The 20,376-nt window shown below is 43.5% G+C and overlaps 1 protein-coding gene across 1 annotated transcript in view; it reads left to right on the top strand.

The window, feature by feature from the left end:
- LOC136427091 (deleted in lung and esophageal cancer protein 1-like) overlaps window positions 1–20,376 on the top strand; it is a 48,890-nt gene that overhangs the window by 7,286 nt on the left and 21,228 nt on the right. Inside the window, exons 10-20 of the mRNA XM_066415811.1 lie at window positions 283–456; window positions 9,501–9,634; window positions 12,134–12,226; window positions 12,604–12,694; window positions 12,823–12,985; window positions 14,021–14,216; window positions 14,261–14,395; window positions 15,320–15,453; window positions 16,277–16,466; window positions 17,503–17,596; window positions 19,643–19,773. Coding sequence (XP_066271908.1) covers window positions 283–456; window positions 9,501–9,634; window positions 12,134–12,226; window positions 12,604–12,694; window positions 12,823–12,985; window positions 14,021–14,216; window positions 14,261–14,395; window positions 15,320–15,453; window positions 16,277–16,466; window positions 17,503–17,596; window positions 19,643–19,773 — 1,535 coding nt within the window. The remainder of the gene's footprint in view (window positions 1–282; window positions 457–9,500; window positions 9,635–12,133; window positions 12,227–12,603; window positions 12,695–12,822; window positions 12,986–14,020; window positions 14,217–14,260; window positions 14,396–15,319; window positions 15,454–16,276; window positions 16,467–17,502; window positions 17,597–19,642; window positions 19,774–20,376) is intronic.

Below are 20,376 nucleotides of genomic sequence, written 5' to 3' on the forward strand. Positions count from 1 at the left end.
TAAAAGAGATATTTGTGCAATTACTTTCAAAATAGTTCCAAAATATATAGATAAGTTCAAACATGTTCAAACTTTCATTCTTAATTGTTTGAACAATTTAAAACTATTTTGACTGGAATAGTCTTTTATCTAAAATCTTTTGAACTCATTAGCAATATTATCTGGAAACCCTCTCGGTGACATGGAATTAACTCTATTATGTTATCAGGCACTTTAAGGTAGCACCTAATGAACAGTCTTGAACTGAAGTAAACTTGTGCCTAAAACCACCCTCCCCTTCAGGGCAGTTCCCGGGGGAACAGGGCATCGTAGCGCCCGGGATGAGCTGCCAGTACACGGTACGGTTCGCGCCGGACTCGCTGGCCGACTACGACGACTGCGTCCAGGTCCAGACCCAGTCCGCCTCCCCCATGTACATCAAGGTCAAGGGCAGGAGAGAGCCCCCTGCCCTCACACGTGAGTACTGCAGGCATTGAGATGTATTATATGTACCTAGCCTAACCGGTGCAATGGCCTAATTGGTAGAGTGCTCGCCTTGCACATGGTAGGTCGTGAGTTCGAACCCTGGCCGGGTCATACCAAAGACTCTCAAAATGGTACATACTGCTTTCTCTGCTTAGCACTCAGCATTCGGGAAAGAGTATGGAAGTTAAACACACATCACTACCAGCGGACCAGCCCCCTGCTGTAGTGACTTGCACTTGTGTGGCCCAAGGGCTACGAATGGGAGATGGGCGCCCCCCCTACGCATCTTTGATGTATGGGTCCACTTTTTTTTTGCGTTTCGGCGCATGCGCGCCGGAATGCATTGTCCTGGCTTTTACCTTGCAGGAACCAGGGAAGCTTGGTTCAACACTGTGTCGCACACAATAAGACCTTATATGGCAATACGTTCCCAAATCCTTGTATAGCCGTTGCCTTATATGGCAAGAGAGCACGAAAAGGCAGGCAGGCTAGATTTGCATGTGACACAGGAGGGCGACCGCATGTAACTGCTACAACTGTTCGGAAATATCATTGCAATGTGGTTTCGGACTTTGATATCCTGAAAAATGACCATATTACATCTATTCCACAAGATTGCAGAAGAAAAAAAATGATTTTGTCAAGAAAACGACCAAAAATCGGCATAAATGATACCATATAGTGAGGTTATAGCATTACGTCCAGAGTGACTAATTACGTATCGCAGCTTGGCCGATCTGGCAACGCGAAGCACTTCGGACCCAGAAGATCCGGGTTCGTGTCCGTGCATGGATTTTTTTTTTCTTTTTAGAAATTGAATATCAAAAATATATAACACCCTCCACTTTAAGTTTGGAATTCCACTTTTCCCATTTTGACAAGTGCTAATATTTTCAATATAAAAGCATTTAATTTGAAAATGTTTACATATAGTTGATGAGTATGATGTACAGTTATGATTGATAACAATAACTTTCATGAATATTCATTTTGAAAATTTTCTTCCTGCAGGAATTCCTGCAGAATCTGCAGGAATTCCTGCAGGAAGAATTTGTCCTGCAGGAATTTCTGCAGGAAGACATTTTTCCTGCAGGAATCCCTGCAGGAGTCCCTGCAGGAAGAAGTTAAATTCCTGCAGGAAAACATATTTCCTGCAGGCATTCCTGCAGGAAGTACCTTATACATGCATGTATCTTAAGTTATTAGCAATGTCTGTAGGATTTGAGTCCTTTATATTTTGCATTAAGTAATGCTAGTCATCCATGGTTTCTCAGACCCATTCATTTGAAAGAATCTTGTTTTAGAAAATTGTTTGTTTTTGTATATGGTTCATCAAGGACATCATTTAGAAGATATAATGTCCTTGGGTTCATCAACAGACACTCAAGGGTCACCGTGCCTTTTCGTTTATCATTCACTTTGTACATACTCACAACATCTCTCAACATCATATGATCATCTATATTCAATTTTATGTCATGAATCTTGCATGCATGCATGTACTGTAACAGGAGTTTTCAAAGAAGACACCCTTAAAAACCCTGGCATATGTATTGAATCATAACAATCATTGCATAATCATTGCTTCTGGCTACCAAGATACATATCTCAAAAGACTAGATAATTAGTATCATAATACATTTGAGTTGAAATATGATAGAATGCCAAACATATGAGATGTTTTGACTCATACGAATAGAAAGTTTTCTTCCTGACAATATATCCTCTCCAGGTTCAAAATCCTACCATATAGACCTTTATAAACAAGGATCCATTCCTCCTGATGGAAATTCTTAGTAATTATTCGCTCCATTGATATGCGGGTTCGAACTAGGTCAGCCATTGTCTTACAAATGCTGTCCAATTATCAAGTCCTTGGTTGAACAGATCACACAGGGACAGGGCGTATTGTCAAGGGGCTGCTGAGCTAGCCTGAGTGTCATCCTGTTTCAGTTAGAGCCTGGAACTGAAACAGGATGACACTCAGGCTGATGAGCATGACCTTGCATGGTAGTTTATGCGCCTTGACTTGGATCTGGGGTCCAAGCAGAGGTTTGGTTAGAGGGCTAGGGATGGCCCTCCCTTCACAAAAAAGGGAAAAATCACGGTCAGTAACACATATAACCTCCTTGGTCAGTAGTGGCCGAGATTTTTTTTCCCCTTCTAGTTCTACCCCCTTGTCTATTGTTGTCTCAAACGTGAACTTAAAATCCCAGTTAACACTCCATTTTCTCCCCACCGTGAAATTAAAACCACATAAACTTAAATGCATTCACAGTACTCTATACACTAGTACATGTATTAAATGTTGTGTAGTTGATGCAAGGATATTATCCTCCTTATTTGAAAATGGCATTTACTTTTCATGTGCAGCCACACCTTCGTGTCTTATCTATCGTCTCCACAAAGTCAAGTCCTGAAGAGACTGGCTATTTTGTACTTTTTAAAGTCAAGCGTAGAGTTGGTAGACCCCATGCGTACATCAGGGGCTGACAAGTCAGACTGACCTGACCAGTGATTTTTTGGGCGCTTCAGTAGTGTTTGCTCTGCAAAAGCGCCCAGTGACTAGTAAGCAAAGTCAAATTAATTTGTGAGCGTGAACACTCCAAGCCAGATTTTAATAGATGACACCAGTGAAGCCAGCTTGTTCCAAGCTGCCCCTTGAGGTGGTTTTAAACTATTCATTATACTGTGATGAGGTGTATTAAAGCCTTTACTGTGTCTTCAGAATTGTTATTCATTTTCTATTCTTGTTTGACATACCAATGAGCCAGACCCTATAGATCAGCTCCCTGCCATCAAGAATATTCGGAAGGGATATGAAATTGGGGTCTCGTGAACAAGGATCTGGAGGTACTGGTTGGTACAGTACAAGGAGGTTTAGAATCAATTGAACCCCCTGTACATACTCACAACATCTGCCGGGCCCCTTTAAAACCAGGCAGCACACACAAACACCTCCCGACTGCATCCATGACAGCCAAGGAGATTCTATCTTCCAGGTGCCTGATTGTTGTTGCCTCCTATAATGTTAATAAGGGCAATTCACACCTTGACACGAATCAAAGCGTTCAAAGCCAGTGACTACAGGCATCCCTGAAACTGAAAGGAGATCTCTCCTCACTCCTGTGTGTCTCTTAAGCCTCTACCAGTCTCCGTGCCATTGCTGGGAAAATAGTAGAAATGCACGCTCCTCCGCAGCGTCCTAATAAACAGCACTGTTCCAACACTGAATGCGTGTACGAGTCTTTTCTGGAATACATTATACGCATGAGCGCTAAGTGGCGCGGCGCCTGGGTTCGTCGCACAGACGGTCCTGGGAAAGAGATCGTATTTTCCGCCAATAGCATGCTGGGAGAAGCAAACTGTCCTGGGAACGTGTTGAGAATGCCAAACTCCCTTCCGTAGCAAACTCCCTTCCGTGGCTAAATCCCTTCCGTGACATAACTCCCCTTTGTGACGGGGTATCTTAACAGCGCCAACAATAAGGTACTTTGTAAATCTTCGTTTCTCAGAACGTATCACCATTGTACAGCATTTTACCCCCCAAAATCGTCAACTTGCGTCTTGTTTTAGGCCGTGCTAGTTAGAAGAAATAACGGTTAACTGTAGATGATCGCCCATTCTGGCTTACTAATTCTGGCGTGCACACATAGTTAACTATTCTGAGGATCTGTCAAGAACAAACAAAACAAAAGAAAACAGACAGCTGTGAATTCTAAAAAGTTTATTTTGTTGAGCTTGATCTGACATGAATTTATTTCTAAGCCCACGATTTAAACCTATGGCTTCTCCGGGGCGCTGGGTACGAGCGTGGTAGAAATGGGCCAAATAGAGTGAATAGTATGCCAGGGGTAGTCCGCTATGCAGTGAAGCTCAATAGGCGATCTACGGACCTACATGTAGCTTCACTGTATAGCAGACTGTGATATACTATTCACTCTATTTTGCCCATTTCTATTATTTTCCCAGCGATCGCGCAGAGACTGGTAGAGGCTAATCTCTCCTAGGAATGGAACCTCCTTAAAGTTTGTTATTATTTTTATCTAAGCTTCCTTCACAGACTTCTAAGAGTGCAAGCGTTAACATTTTGAGCGCTGATTTGCGATTTCGAACATGGGCCTACACTTCAGAGTTCTCACGAAATATTGGATTTATCCAAGTTTATTCAAATAAATAGAATACAACTTCCTCGGTTTACCCATTTTAGGTTGACCCAATATGAATACAGATAAGTATCCCCATGGATATCTAGACCTCCTTGGCATCCCAGAAGTGAATTTTCTGGTTTCTGCACTTAAATATAGACCTGCTCAGCTTACACATTGACTGATACCAAAGACAAAGAGCCTAAAAAATATTGACCTCAAGTTTCTATATACAACTATAATCGGAGATTACGATAGCCCCGACGTATTAAAAGTATCTTAAAGTAAACTTAAGGCCTTGACTTGACTTTACTAGACTTGTCCTTTCAGCTGGGTCGGGGCTGTCATAATCTCCAGGCAGATGTGGGGAAGAACTTTCAAATTGTTAAGTATTCTGATCAGCCGGGATTTCATTGGACCACGAATCCTCCCTAGTACTGTTCGCCAAGTAGAGGTTTTGTCGGTGGGCTAAAGTGGTGGCCGCGATTTTGTGAAATTAGGGGGACGTAAAAAATTGCGGCCACCCCTAACCTCTGCTTGGGCTTTTATTTTACAACAGCCCCAAGCCAAAAGCACACAAAAAGCCAAGACCATGATGCATGCTCAGTCAGCAGCCCAACCAAGGACTTGATAATTGGCCGGACAATAGCTGACCTAGTTTGACCCGCATATGAAAGGAACGAATAATTACTGAAAAAGGAGAATACTCATTGAAAAAGGAGAATATGTCATGTTCTAATTGGAAATATTCTCTGGAACAAACTTTTGCCAGATGTTTTAATTCATATGTCAATCTTAACATCTTCATGTGTTTGGTATTCTATCAAATTTCAACTCTATGTCATCATGTGACAATTGCTGGCTCACTGTGATGAGGTAGATTCAATTTTGTAAAGGGATGACAAAAAAAGACTTTGTTAGAGACCATCAACCCTTATTTAGGCTATTGGTCAGATTTGGGTATTTTTAAAACTTCAATCATGCATGCATTGATGCAAGGTGCTTGATGCTGTTGAACTCTGCTTGATAGAAGTGTATTTTAAAAAATGCAATATTTGTATCAAGGAGTTTGTATCATAGATATATTCAAGGAGGTTAGAATAGGTTAAAATCCTAATTTAACCTTGTTGATATATTCTTGGTTGTTGAATATTCAGGCATCCATGCTCACACTCTATTTTCAAATTGGCTGGTGGACAAAAACAAAAGCTGACAAAACAGAAAGCCAATATTAAAGCCAAAACATTAGCCAAAAACAATGGATGCATGCATAATACTTTACCACCAATGTGTGAAATGGGCTGTTGTAGGTGTGATATACTACAAGAGGGGCCAAAATCTATTGAGGACAAGTGTCTAGCATGTGGTGGGCAAATATAACAATTAACACACTTTAAGTGTAACTTTGAAGTAATTTTTCAATATACAGGGTTATTTTGTTGCTCTTTTGTGCTTTTGCATTTCAATACCTGAGTCTAGTGACCTGCTAGTCACTTAAACAGGCCTGGGGTAGCCTCGAAAGAAGTAAATCTTAAAGTACTTAGTAAAGTACTATTTGCTATAAAAGAGGTAAAGATAAGAAAGGGTTGCTGAAAAAACTATCCCAAGGGTACTGCAATATTACTATAATATTTACTAGTAGCAGGTTAGGTCATTTACTAGAAGTAGGTTAGGTCTGTCAGTTCAAAACCTAAAGGATTGTGGTCTGAGAGGGACATGTGAGATTGTAAACTACTTATCACCTGATGAAACTATCTTTTATCTTTTCTGATGACCTGAATTACATATCAGTGCATGCATTGTGGCTGCTGGCTAACATCTGGATACAACGAACATGGAGATCATGGTCTCTTTAAAGATGGGTGAGAAAAGGGAGGGGAGGTGATTATCACACCCTGGTGATAAAAAGAGTTACAAATAAACCTTCTTGTCGCAGTATAACATCCTACGACCATTACGTGCCATTCTTACACATTCTGACCACTGGCTCTATCTTCAACAAAATCAATAACAATCAATAATCAATAATCAACCTTCTTCCCTCAGTTTAAATAGACCTTGATGACATAAGAGGTTTAATGATTTAACTGTATTGTGTAATAAGGAAAGCCACAATCAGTAATTGTAAGTCATAGATCTTGGTAGCCAGAAGTTGATGATTATGCGATGATTAATGACTATTGTAATTCAATGCAGGTAAAGTTGAGTTAAAAAGTACTTGTTTTTAAAGAACAGTTAGAGTACATGCATGCAAGCTTCACAAAACAAAGTTGAATAAATAGACAATTGTGTATCATAAAATATATCATGGAAAACAATTGATTGATCAAAAGGTACCTTTCATTGCAATTTTCATTGTTGTGGCCGCCATTGTTCTGGCCTAACAGTTGTAAAACAAAACTGCACAATATGACTCATATTCTACTGACATTGCTGTAGATATAAGGCAATTTCTGCAGGAATTCCTGCAGGAAAGATGTTTTCCTGCAGGAATTTAACTTCTTCCTGCAGGGACTCCTGCAGGGATTCCTGCAGGAAAAATATCTTCCTGCAGAAATTCCTGCTGGACAAATTCTTCCTGCAGGAATTCCTGCAGATTCTGCAGGAATTCCTGCAGGAAGAAAATTTTCAACATGAATATTCATGAAAGTTATTGTTATCAATCATAACTGTACATCATACTCATCAACTATATGTAAACATTTTCAAATTAAATGCTTTTATATTGAAAATATTAGCACTTGTCAAAATGGGAAAAGTGGAATTCCAAACTTAAAGTGGAGGGTGTTATATATTGATATTATATTAATCTATCAATATCATATTTATGAATATCATTTTTTTTCATTAATAAATAAAGAAATATTTTATATTTGTTATTTTTAAATATTCATTTAATATATACAAGGCCTTTGTCTTATGAACAGGACTTCATAGATTCCAAACCCGGCATTCAAATTTTTCTGTTCATTGTAATGGAAAATACCGTGCAGCGGCTCCTATGCGCGGTAAGATGATTCTTGCAAAACACTCGCCACTAAACTTCTATCCCCGATGTAAACAGAGGCTCTTGATGTTGTTTGCAAAACAGCGATTCTTTGTTACAGTAGCAAATGCTCCATTGTTCAGTATCGACTTCATTCAGACAACACGGACGTGGAAAGTGGCGCCCCTCGGCACAAAACTATGGGAATTTTCATGAATTTTAGCAAAATTACCCAGGAAAATAAGGAAGAAATGTTGTAAATGCGGAAACCAGAATAATACGGATGAGGTAGCTGTTGATTTGTTTGACATTTGGTAGTCATTTTAGATAGAACCTTAGCTGTTATGAACTTCTATTTCACTTAATTACCATAGTGCTGATGATTCAATGGTGCTTTTTCAAATTTTATGTTTTATTGCGTGCCATGTACATAATTACATTGATAGCTTTTATAATGAGCCTATTATACATTTTACAAATAAGTACAAGTTGTAGGCCAAGACCAGCTTTTTCAAAAGCACTTAAGTTAAGTGACGTAACTTCAAAATTGCTTTCCCCAATCTGCCTTTCTCTATTAAAACAGTACTCATTTCCCAAAATGACAATTTTTCTTATAGACTGAACAGCCCTTGAGTGACTTCCTCTGGCAGATTTTACTTCAAGTAAAGGGAAAAGACAATTCACACTCATAAACGTAGCCGAAACGCCAGCTTTTTTTAAAAGCTCTTGTTTTAGTCATGGTGGCAACAATTTCTTGAAATTTGTCGTAATAGGGAAGAATCAAAAGCAATTTTCCAACACCTTTCCAGAACATCCAGTAATAAGTTATCAAGTAATATGTATTAAATTAAGATGTAAGACTTAACAAATTTGTAATATTGACCATGATTTTACCATGCAATGGTCAATATTGACCGACAAAGGCCATAGTAGTAATGATATTGACTGTGCAGAATAATGACCGTTATGTTCTGTTATTTCAGTCCCGTCAGTGCTGGACTGTGGACACTGCCTAGTGGGGGGCTGCAGGGTTGTGCAGTTCATGTGTAGAATAACGACTGTTCTGTGATGTTCTGTTATTTCAGTACCGTCTGTGCTGGACTGTGGACACTGTTTAGTGGGGGGCTGCAGGGTTGTGCAGTTCTTGTGTAGGATAACGACTGTTCTGTGATGTTCTGTTATTTCAGTCCCGTCAGTGCTGGACTGTGGGCACTGTTTAGTGGGGGGCTGCAGGGTTGTGCAGTTCTTGTGTAGAATAACGACTGTTCTGTGATGTTCTGTTATTTCAGTCCCGTCAGTGCTAGACTGTGGACACTGTTTAGTGGGGGGCTGCAGGGTTGTGCAGTTCTTGTGTAGAATAACGACTGTTCTGTGATGTTCTGTTATTTCAGTCCCGTCTGTGCTGGACTGTGGGCACTGCCTAGTGGGGGGCTGCAGGGTTGTGCAGTTCTTGTGTAGAATAACAACTGTTCTGTGATGTTCTGTTATTTCAGTCCCGTCAGTGCTGGACTGTGGGCACTGCCTAGTGGGGGGCTGCAGGGTTGTGCAGTTCTTGTGTAGAATAACGACTGTTCTGTGATGTTCTGTTATTTCAGTCCCGTCAGTGCTAGACTGTGGACACTGTTTAGTGGGGGGCTGCAGGGTTGTGCAGTTCTTGTGTAGAATAACGACTGTTCTGTGATGTTCTGTTATTTCAGTCCCGTCTGTGCTGGACTGTGGGCACTGCCTAGTGGGGGGCTGCAGGGTTGTGCAGTTCTTGTGTAGAATAACAACTGTTCTGTGATGTTCTGTTATTTCAGTCCCGTCAGTGCTGGACTGTGGACACTGTTTAGTGGGGGGCTGCAGGGTTGTGCAGTTCTTGTGTAGAATAACGACTGTTCTGTGGTGTTCTGTTATTTCAGTGCCATCTGTACTGGACTGTGGACACTGCCTGGTGGGGGGCTGCAGGGTTGTGCAGTTCCTCTGCAGAAATGAGGGAGGGCCGGGACGCTTCTGTCTCATGCCAAAGAAAAACTGGCCAACTGCAAACTACAGGGTAAGTTAGCAAGATAGCGAGATGTGGTGTTGAAGAAAGAAAGAAAGTAAGAAAGACCAGCAAAGTTTGACTTGACAATAAAACAAAAGAAAGCTGTCAGTAATCTACCATTTTACTGGCCATACTTTTGGACTAAAGAGTAAGTTCCTTTGGTGTTTTATAATCAAGACCAGTTAATTTTTAACTTTCGATTTTCAATTCAATGCAAGGAAACTGCCAAATTTTGGACCTTTACCTGACAGCATTTATGAGCATGCGTGTAACAGTTGAACACACATTGCTACCATTGGACTTAGCTCTCTACAAAGTGGCTTGTGTGGCCTAAGGGCTATAGAAATGTAGATGGGCACCGCTCCTAAGCATCGAGAGGTGTATGAAGGATTTTGACTTTTGTTATGATTTTGTAAGGGCTCCCTTGGAAATCAGTTACCAAGTTTACTGAAGGGACCACCCTTAAGATTTATAGATAACAAAATGAATAAAATTAATGAATACATAATATCTTAAACTAACATGTGACGGTAAGTGTGACAAACTCTGTGAAAATGAAACCGTCCCAAACGGTCGAACGCCGTCTGTGACGGGCGTCCACTGAAATTCAATGCGTCCTGAATTATGGCGGCAGACGGTCTAGGACGGGTTGTAAAACTCTTGATGACACGTCTTGGACGGTCTGAACGGCCTGGAAACGCCCGGACGCGTCTAGATTGGCTCATTTGACGGCGTCGTTGACGCCGTAGAAAAAGTCCCGGACGTCTTGGACGGCGTCCGCGCGGGCCCCCCGCCGGGTTGCAGGCGCCGCCCGGGACGGACGGGCGCAAACGGCGTTTCTGACGCGGACGCGTCTAGATTTGCTCATTTGACGGCGTCGTTGACGCCGTAGAAAACGTCCCAGACGTCTTGGACAGCGACGGGCGCAAACGGCGTCAATTTTCAGGTGTTAATCCGGGCTGCTGTGCGCATGCTTGCTCCGTTTTGAGACGCCGTTTCTGACGGCGTCCGGGCATGGTTATGATTTTTATGGCCGTTTGGGGCAACAAAATATGCAGCCAGACTGGTGTAGAAGACCACCCACGGCCGCCATGGCCTCAGACTGGAAGCTAAATTAAACGAATTTCTTCTCAACGTGTATATCTTATAACATTGCTTCGCGGTTAAAAAACGTAACGTTGTTTAACACAGCGGCGCAGCTTTGTGAAATTCAATCCGGCCTTTGAAGTTTGACTGCGTGCGCCGGCAAAGTTTGATTGACGTGGACGGGCGCGGGCGCGCACAAGTCATCAAGGGTGGGTGCAAATTTAAAAAAAAAATGTTTTGATCTTCTCTATTGTCTCATAAATGTGCACAATCAGTCTAAAATTAAGACAGGAGATATTCTGAATATGTATTCTACAGTATCCTTATGTTATTTGTATTTTGTGGGGTCCAAACAAGATCCTCAGTTTGATAATTGCTACCCCGTAATCGGAGTCGGAAGGGCGGTAAGATTCTGCCAGACGTGCCCCGAGTTGGTGGGTTGAAATCATTTTCTGTTGTCTAAATATACATTTTCACAGCATCTTCATCGTTTATTAAAACAACAGATATTGTATACAGGTATTCTACAATTCTTATGTGCCTTTTTATTCTGTGGTATTTAATAACAACATCCTATTTTATCATTTCTTTTGTAAGTGGGGAGGGCACCGTGAGAACTCGTCGGTAGCTCTATTAAAGATCTGCTTTTGTATCATTGTAACCAAACATCAACATGAAATACTTGTTCACTTACCAGTCTCCGCTAAGATAAACACAGCCAGCTTGATAAAACTCAGCTTCTTTGGTGATATCCCTTTTTTCTGCCGACGGAAGTTTGTTGACTTTCGAACCAAGATCGCAGCGGCGGGCCCGCCACGCCAAATAACGTTCGTATCATGATTCTTCTAACTTTCGACGTCTTGTTTGGCGATATAAACTCAGTCACTGGAATAAAACCAACCCCCGGATGTTGTAGAAAGATACAGCTGCTTTTAGAAGTAAATTCCATCCTCCAAAACTGCGAGAAATCCAAGAAATTGCCAAAAAAATTCAGCAAAACGAGCACTGACTGAACAAATGGTCTGTTACAGTTAACGGTCAAATCGAAACTACCGCTCAAATTTGCGCATGTGCAGAAGCTAAAAACGTCCTTTTCACACGTTGGAAATGACGACAGACGGAAGCGTCGGGTGAATAATTATTTTATAGCCCCGTCTGACGCTGTTTCTGACGTTTCCAGCGGCCAGGGAAGCCACCCAGGCGTCCAACTAACAAACGGGCAGGACGGCCTGAACGCGCGCGACGTGTCCGCCGCCGTATCTGACAGGGCAGACGGCCTCCGATGCAAAAAGACGCACTAAGACGCTCTTAGACGGCGTCCAAACATTTTAGACGGCTTCTTTTTTCACAGAGGAAGCTGCTGCCATGTTCCTGTGAAGCTGGACTGAAAGCTAACTGTTGTTCTGTGCTCCTGTTCTATAGAGCATCTCGACCCCGGGTCGCGTGGAGCTCGCCCCGTTTGAGGTGCGACCCGCCGTATTCCAGCTCATGCCGGGGGAGGCCATCCTGCTGGAGGTCAGTCAAGGGTCAGGGGTCGCTATAGAGCAAAGGTCTCTTTGGGTCAGAGTTCAGTTAGAGGTCAGAGGTTGCTATAGAGCAAAATTCTCTTTAGGTCAGTGGGTCAAGGTTAGTTAGAGGTCAGGGTTTGCTATATTGCTCAATGTTTTTAGGGGTCTGAGGTCAGTTGGAGGTCAGGGGTTCTATAACAAATGACTGTTGAAGGGGTCCTGCCATTGTAGATACCAAAAATTGGTATCATGCCATTAGAATAATTCATTCATTCATGAAAGATAATGATGCCTTGGGTAGGAAATACTCCACAGTAAACTTGACTTAAGTCCTTTATGAGGGAAAAGACTCTGAGTCAGATGTTACTGTCATTCCTTTTCCAGATCCTGTTTGCACCAACGGCCATCAAGACCTTCAACCAGACTGTAACCATGGTGTGTGACAACTGTCAGATCAAGCACTTCACTGTCAAGGGTAGGTACAGCACATTTTCGCATCTTTGCATGTATATTTAGATGTTACAAGATACAAGATAACTTTATTGGCAACCGCAGTGTTGCCACTGAAGCAATGTACAATGATGAAAAGTATCTCTCTTGCAGGTGTTGGTCAGACGGCAGGTGTGGAGATGATGATGGTTGCGGGCGGGGAGAGCGAGCCGTTGCCAGGGGAGATCCTGGACGCCACGGCGCGACACCTGATCCGCTTCGACTCGGTGCACCCCATGACCTTTGCCCAGCGCACCATGGCCATCAGAAACACCACGTGAGTTCGTAGGCATGACTGTTGTAATGACTTATAAGAACACCACGTGAGTTCGTAGGCATGACTTGTAGTGATGACTTATAAGAACACTCCAGTACTACAATGCCGTACAAACCTACAAAGCCCTAAACAACAAACTGCCACCCTACATGCGCCAGATGTTTGTGTACTGCAGAGACCAGAGTACTCGTACAACCAGACAAAGCACAAGCAGTCAGCTGGTTGTCCCCAAACCCAAGCGAGAGATCTTCAGAAGATCGGTAGCCTACCGTGGACCAAATGTCTGGAACAGCCTACCGCCAGACACACGTACGGCTCCGAATCTGACTTCCTTTAAGAGACTCTTGAAGTAACGGAAATGAACTAAACGAACGGACACGGACCATGAATCAGCTTTCGCCCTACTTTATGTTGTATGTTGTAGAAATTGTATATTGTTGTACCATAAATATGTAATGATATATGTTGATAGAGTTATTAGGACTCAAATGACTGTTTATCTCTGTTATATTGTATCTGACCCTTACCTCTTCCCTCATGACCTCAATGAAATTAGCGGCCTGCGTGCCGATTTGAGCTTATCATGAATAAACAAAGGTTCAAACAAACAAACAAACCACACGAGTAGGCAGGACTGAGGACGTACTGCGCCTTATAAGTGTCTAAAGTGTATGTGTGTGTGGTTCCTGTGCGTTTGCACTATTTAACTGTGTGTCACCAAGGTGTGTCACTTCTTATCTCATGGTAAGAGCTTGTTTCCATGGACACCTCTAATCTCCATGGTAATGGTTTGTTTCCATGGTATCTTTGTGTGTCCACAGTAAATGTGTTTCCATGGTAACCCTGTCCATGGTGACTATTTCTATGTTTCTTAGTAGTTGCTTGTTTCCATGGTGACCATGTCCATGGTGTCACTTTTTATAGAAATAGCCTGATTCCATGGTGACTGTTTCTTTGGTAATTGCTTGTTTAAGTGGGGTCCATCTCCCTGGTGACTGTTGCTAAGGTAACAGCTTGTTTCCATGGTAACTGCAGGGACGTGGAGCTGCCGTTCCATTGGCAGATGGTGAAGCCGACCCTTGAGCCCCCCGACCCCGGGGAGGGCGAGAAGGTGTCGGGGAACATCGAGTGTTACCCCGACGTGGGGACGGCCTTCTCCATCGTCCCCGAGGGGGGAGTCCTGCAGCCCAGCAACACGGAGGAGTTCGTCGTCACCTTCGCTCCCACACAGGTAAGGCTTCTCCATTATCCCAAGGGGGGAGGGGAGTCCTGCAGCCCAGCAACACGGAGGAGTTCGTCGTCACCTTCGCTCCCACACAGGTAAGGCTTCTCCATTATCCCCGAGGGGGGAGGGGAGTCCTGCAGCCCAGCAACACGGAGGAGTTCGTCGTCACCTTCGCTCCCACACAGGTAAGGCTTCTCCATTATCCCAAGGGGGGAGGGGAGTCCTTCAGCCCAGCAACACGGAGGAGTTCGTCGTCACCTTCGCTCCCACACAGGTAAGGCTTCTCCATTATCCCCGAGGGGGGGGGGGGGGTGCGGGGGGAGGGGAGTCCTTCAGCCCAGCAACACAGAGGAGTTCGTCGTCACCTTCGCACCTACACAGGTAAGGCTTCTCCATTATCCCGAGGGGGGAGGGGGGAGTCCTGCAGCCCAGCAACACGGAGGTGTTCGTCGTCACCTTCGCTCCCACACAGGTAAGGCTTCTCCATTATCCCAAGGGGGGAGGGGAGTCCTTCAGCCCAGCAACACGGAGGAGTTTGTCGTCACCTTCGCTCCCACACAGGTAAGGCTTCTCCATTATCCCCGAGGGGGGAGGGGAGTCCTGCAGCCCAGCAACACGGAGGTGTTCGTCGTCACCTTCGCTCCCACACAGGTAAGGCTTCTCCATTATCCCAAGGGGGGAGGGGAGTCCTTCAGCCCAGCAACACGGAGGAGTTTGTCGTCACCTTCGCTCCCACACAGGTAAGGCTTCTCCATTATCCCCGAGGGGGGAGGGGGGAGTCCTGCAGCCCAGCAACACGGAGGAGTTTGTCGTCGCCTTCGCTCCCACACAGGTAAGGCCACCGGGCAGTTGGCATGGGGAATTCTACTGCGAATGTAAGGTTTTAAAGTTATCAGATGTTGAAAAGTGTTGAAACATTTTTAAACAACCAATATCTTATGAATGCTATCTTTTGTAAGAGGAGGACCACAGACAGCAGTTTTCTGCATGTGATCCTGCACCACATCCCTAACCTCTGACCTTTGCACTGTTCTGTGACATGACCCATGTTGACCTTTGCCCTGTTGTGATTGATATATGACCACTTTTGACCTTTGCCCTGGTTCCAGGAGGAGACCAGCTACAACAGTGTTCTGCACATGATCCTGCACCACATCCCCGAGATTCCCCCCAGTGACGAGGACGCCACCCCCCGGGACAGGCCCCCCACCCCCGAGGGGAAGGCAGACATACACAGACAGAAGTAAGAACTCCTAAACCATCATGACCCCTGATTAAGGGACTTTCACAGCAATAGCCTCTTAGTGGATAGTAGGTTTTCGCATTGATGATTTAGCTGATAATTTGCTTGATATTACAAATAGCAGACTCATTGACAAGCAACTGGATATGATTTTGGAAACGGTCAGATGTTTCAAGTAGCATCCACTACTTTCGTCAGTGACACTGAGCAAGTTTTGTTGATCAGCAGGTTTTTGCTTGATATCATTAGGAAATTTGAAGCTGTGACTTTTGGGTCCTGGACACAGCTGTTCATCCTGGGACGGAAATTTGCCTGTTGAAAAAATCTCGCCCTATCTGTAAAAAAAATCTGAACTTCACGACATGAAATTGATGAAAACTTATTTTCATAAGCTTAAGCGGGACAGACTTATTTTCCAGCAAATTGGAGGGAATGAACGAGTTCGAAATCCATCCTCAAGAAAGCTAGATTGAAAAGCCTTATTCATTCTGTTTGGAAAATACCGGAATCTCCTATTGTGACCTAACAATTAATTCAATCATCAGGCGAGTAGCCATCAGCATGGTGCAAGTTGCAAATGGTGGGAGAGCCCTGAACTTTGATGGACTTATGTAAAACAAGTGAGGACTTGACTTTGGGGTATATGTAGTTAAGTATATATAGTGGGCCTTTCAATTTAAAGTTTAGCCTCCCTTTAACAACATCCAAACTCCCTCTAACAACATGGCTCCAAACCAATCGGTGGGATGGACACATTGTAAAGCTGGAGACAACCCTGTTTACAAAAACCTTTTACCGGTACCCCGCTGTGTTCCACTCACAGGTCCTCCGACTCCCTGGGGTCCCAGTCGTCGTCCAAAGCCTCGGAGGACGGTCTACGCGTCCGGGACGTCATCGCGCTGGAGGTCGAGCTGAAGGGCACGTGTCGGACGTTCAACGCTCTGCTTGACCCGTACGCTGTCATCGTGCCCGGACAGCTGCTGCTCTCAACGCCCATCAAGAAACACTTCAGGGTATGCTCTGACGGGTTCTGTTTCTTTTTGTTTTCAACTGGCCAGCTGGGATGGGTTCTGTTGTTTTTGCACAACAGTTTAAAATACCATGCTGCTCTCCACACCCATCAAAAAATACTTCAGGGTGTGGGTTGTGGTCGTGCAATCCATTTTCCAATATAGGGCTAATGACCGGCCCTGAGGTCTAAATGGTGTTATCACACCGTATAGACCGAAGGAAAGCGGGTCATTAACGTTATTATCATATAGCAATTGCCCATATAATAGTTAGTAGTATGATGAGTACTGTGCAGTATTTGATTTTATGTCATACCTGGGCCGCAAAAACGTTCGATACGGGTGTTCCGCATCACACGGGGTTCTATAGAATGTTTAGAATGTATTTCAAGTACGCCGCCTGCGCCACCGTCTAAAATACCAGGTTTATTTGAAGATTACATACCCGAAAAAGCGGGTTTATATGGGAAAGAAGGACCTGTAAATGGAGCCTTCTGATTGGTCGACGACATCTGGCTATATGATAATATCAAAGAACAACTACCCCAATTTCAGCACCAAGGACTTGCCAGTAGCAAAGTCTGAATATAGGCCTCTAACTGAACTATGTGTACATACTGGTGCAACTGGAACAGTAGGCAATAAACATTGGAACAAGGGGCAATAAACCATGCCTTGAAGAGTCAAAATGTAGGGCTTCCAACACACATAAAACTTGGAGATAGGCATTCCAAGTGTTGCTAGAAAAGTTTCATTTTTCCACCATCTGATGATGTTAACAAGTCAGTGGAAGCCGTGCTCTCCCCAACATCCCGCTATAATATGACTAAAGCTATATTGGCCACCATTTTTCCCTGTATAAGAAAAGAAGCTCCAAGTCTTTTAGAGCTCATGGAGTTCGCAAGACGCAGTGTTAGTCAAAGAAAGACTGAATTCAGCTGCAGGACGGTTCTACGACTGCAGATGCAGAAAATAGTGGATGATGATGATGGTGATGATTTTGAATTATCAATTTGTTTTGTTTCTTTGTCTCCTATAGATGATCAACACGAGCCGGTGGATGCTGTCCTTCTCCTGGGAGTCTCTGAGCGATCCGCACATCCTGGAGGTGGAGCCGCCGGCGGGGCACATAGGTCAGTGTCTTAGGTCACACTCAATTAATTAGTTCTTGGATTTACTTTCGGTACACACAGTTTTAGGGAGTGGATATAGTCAGATTCAAGTTTCCCTCACAGCCTTCTGTTGTCATGTCAACCCCTTGCTTGATTTGCCTTTAAAATAACAGAGAGGCAAAGAATTGGTAGGCTACAGTTTATTCATTTACTGTTGTAACAGTGGGGATCAACCTCCACTAACTGACCAGTCTAACGGGTCCTGATCTTTTAGCCTAGTGGTTAGCGCGTTGATTTCCCAAGCCGTGCGGATCAGGATATGGTGCGGATTCTAATCCCAGGAGCGGCGTACTCGCCCCTTTGGGTTTTTACACTTTTGACATGGTTTTATTTTGCAGTAGTAGGAAAAAGGAGGCCTTCGTGGTATTCTAAGTCAGCAATTGAAAAAGTTCTGTAGCACAGTTACTGTACTGTATCAATACAAGGGACTCACTGTGTCATGACATTGCAGTGGAGGAGTCTTCACAAATAGCAGGAAAATAAACAAAACCACAGCAAAAGATGCAATATGTACAGTATGTCAAATCAAGTTTTGGCATTTTACTGTTACTGCCATATTTGCAGTGGAGAGGTTACCACAAAAATGTGAAAATGAAACTGCCACAAAAATTTTGAGATTTGCAGTAGACTAAGTTGAGTTTTTCCCCGTTGCTGTTACAGAAGCAGGTGAGGTGATGGACATGCAGATGGTCATCACGCGGGGACATGTTTGTCCACAAAAAATATGAAAATAAAACTGCCCCAAAACTTTTTAGATTTTTAGTATATTAAAGAGAGTTTTTCCCCTTTGCTGTTGCAGAGGCAGGTGATGTGATGGACATGCAGATCATCATCACGCGGGGCCATGTTTGTCCACACAATGAATAAAACTGCCCCAAAACTTTTTAGATTTTTAGTATATTAATTAAAGAGAGTTTTTCCCCTTTGCTGTTGCAGAGGCAGGTGATGTGATGGACATGCAGATCATCATCACGCGGGGCCATGTTTGTCCACACAATGAATAAAACTGCCCCAAAACTTTTTAGATTTTTAGTATATTAATTAAAGAGAGTTTTTCCCCTTTGCTGTTGCAGAGGCAGGTGATGTGATGGACATGCAGATCATCATCACGCGGGGCCATGTTTGTCCACACAATGAATAAAACTGCCCCAAAACTTTTTAGATTTTTAGTATATTAAAGAGAGTTTTTCCCCTTTGCTGTTGCAGAGGCAGGTGATGTGATGGACATGCAGATCATCATCACGCGGGGCCATGTTTGTCCACACAATGAATAAAACTGCCCCAAAACTTTTTAGATTTTTAGTATATTAAAGAGAGTTTTTCCCCTTTGCTGTTGCAGAGGCAGGTGATGTGATGGACATGCAGATCATCATCACGCGGGGCCATGTTTGTCCACACAATGAATAAAACTGCCCCAAAACTTTTTAGATTTTTAGTATATTAATTAAAGAGAGTTTTTCCCCTTTGCTGTTGCAGAGGCAGGTGATGTGATGGACATGCAGATCATCATCACGCGGGGCCATGTTTGTCCACACAATGAATAAAACTGCCCCAAAACTTTTTAGATTTTTAGTATATTAAAGAGAGTTTTTCCCCTTTGCTGTTGCAGAGGCAGGTGATGTGATGGACATGCAGATCATCATCACGCGGGGCCATGTTTGTCCACACAATGAATAAAACTGCCCCAAAACTTTTTAGATTTTTAGTATATTAAAGAGAGTTTTTCCCCTTTGCTGTTGCAGAGGCAGGTGATGTGATGGACATGCAGATCATCATCACGCGGGGCCATGTTTGTCCACACAATGAATAAAACTGCCCAAAAACTTTTTAGATTTTTAGTATATTAAAGAGAGTTTTTCCCCTTTGCTGTTGCAGAGGCTGGTGATGTGATGGACATGCAGATCATCATCATGCGGGGCCATGTTTGTCCACACAATGAATAAAACTGCCCAAAAACTTTTTAGATTTTTATATATTAAACAGAGTTTTTCCCCTTTGCTGTTGCAGAGGCTGGTGATGTGATGGACATGCAGCTGAGCATCACCGGGGGGCGTCCGGGGCTGCTGGAGCATCGACTGGCGTGCCACATCCAGAACAGGAGGGAGCCCATTAGCCTCTACATCAGGGCGAACATCAAGGTACGGAACCACAGCTGGACCAGATGGTGTGGGGTTCGAGTCCAGCCTAAACTGGACACTTCCGGACCAAATGGTTTGGGGTTCTAATCCAGCTGAAACTGAGCACTTCTGGACCAAATGGTTTGAGGTTCTAATCCAGCTGAAACTGAGCACTTCTGGACCAAATGGTTTGGGGTTCGAGACAAGCCTAAACTGGTCACTTTTGGACAAAACAGTTTGGGTTCTAATCCAGGTGAAATCGGAAATTTCTGCACTTATTGGTCCGGGTTCAAATCCAGTCTAAACTGGAGTCTCCTGTAGCAAATGGTTTCGGGTTCAAATCCAGCCCAAACTTAGCACTTCTGGCCTAAATAGTCCGGGTTCAAACCCAGGATGAACTGGACATGTCTGGACCAAATGGTTTTGGGTTCGAATCCATTTGAAACTGAGCACTTTGGGACCAAATGGATGGGGTTCAAGTGCAGGATTAACTCTCTTCTTGACTAAAACGTCTGGGTTCAAATCCAGGATGAACTGGACACTTCTGAACCGCATGGTTTGGATTTGATTCCAACCGAAACTGTTGTTTTTTTAGAATAAACTTGTCAATTTCCAATAAGTAAA

Source organism: Branchiostoma lanceolatum, chromosome 1 (genome assembly GCF_035083965.1).
Source record: "Branchiostoma lanceolatum isolate klBraLanc5 chromosome 1, klBraLanc5.hap2, whole genome shotgun sequence".
Lineage (NCBI taxonomy): Eukaryota > Metazoa > Chordata > Leptocardii > Amphioxiformes > Branchiostomatidae > Branchiostoma > Branchiostoma lanceolatum.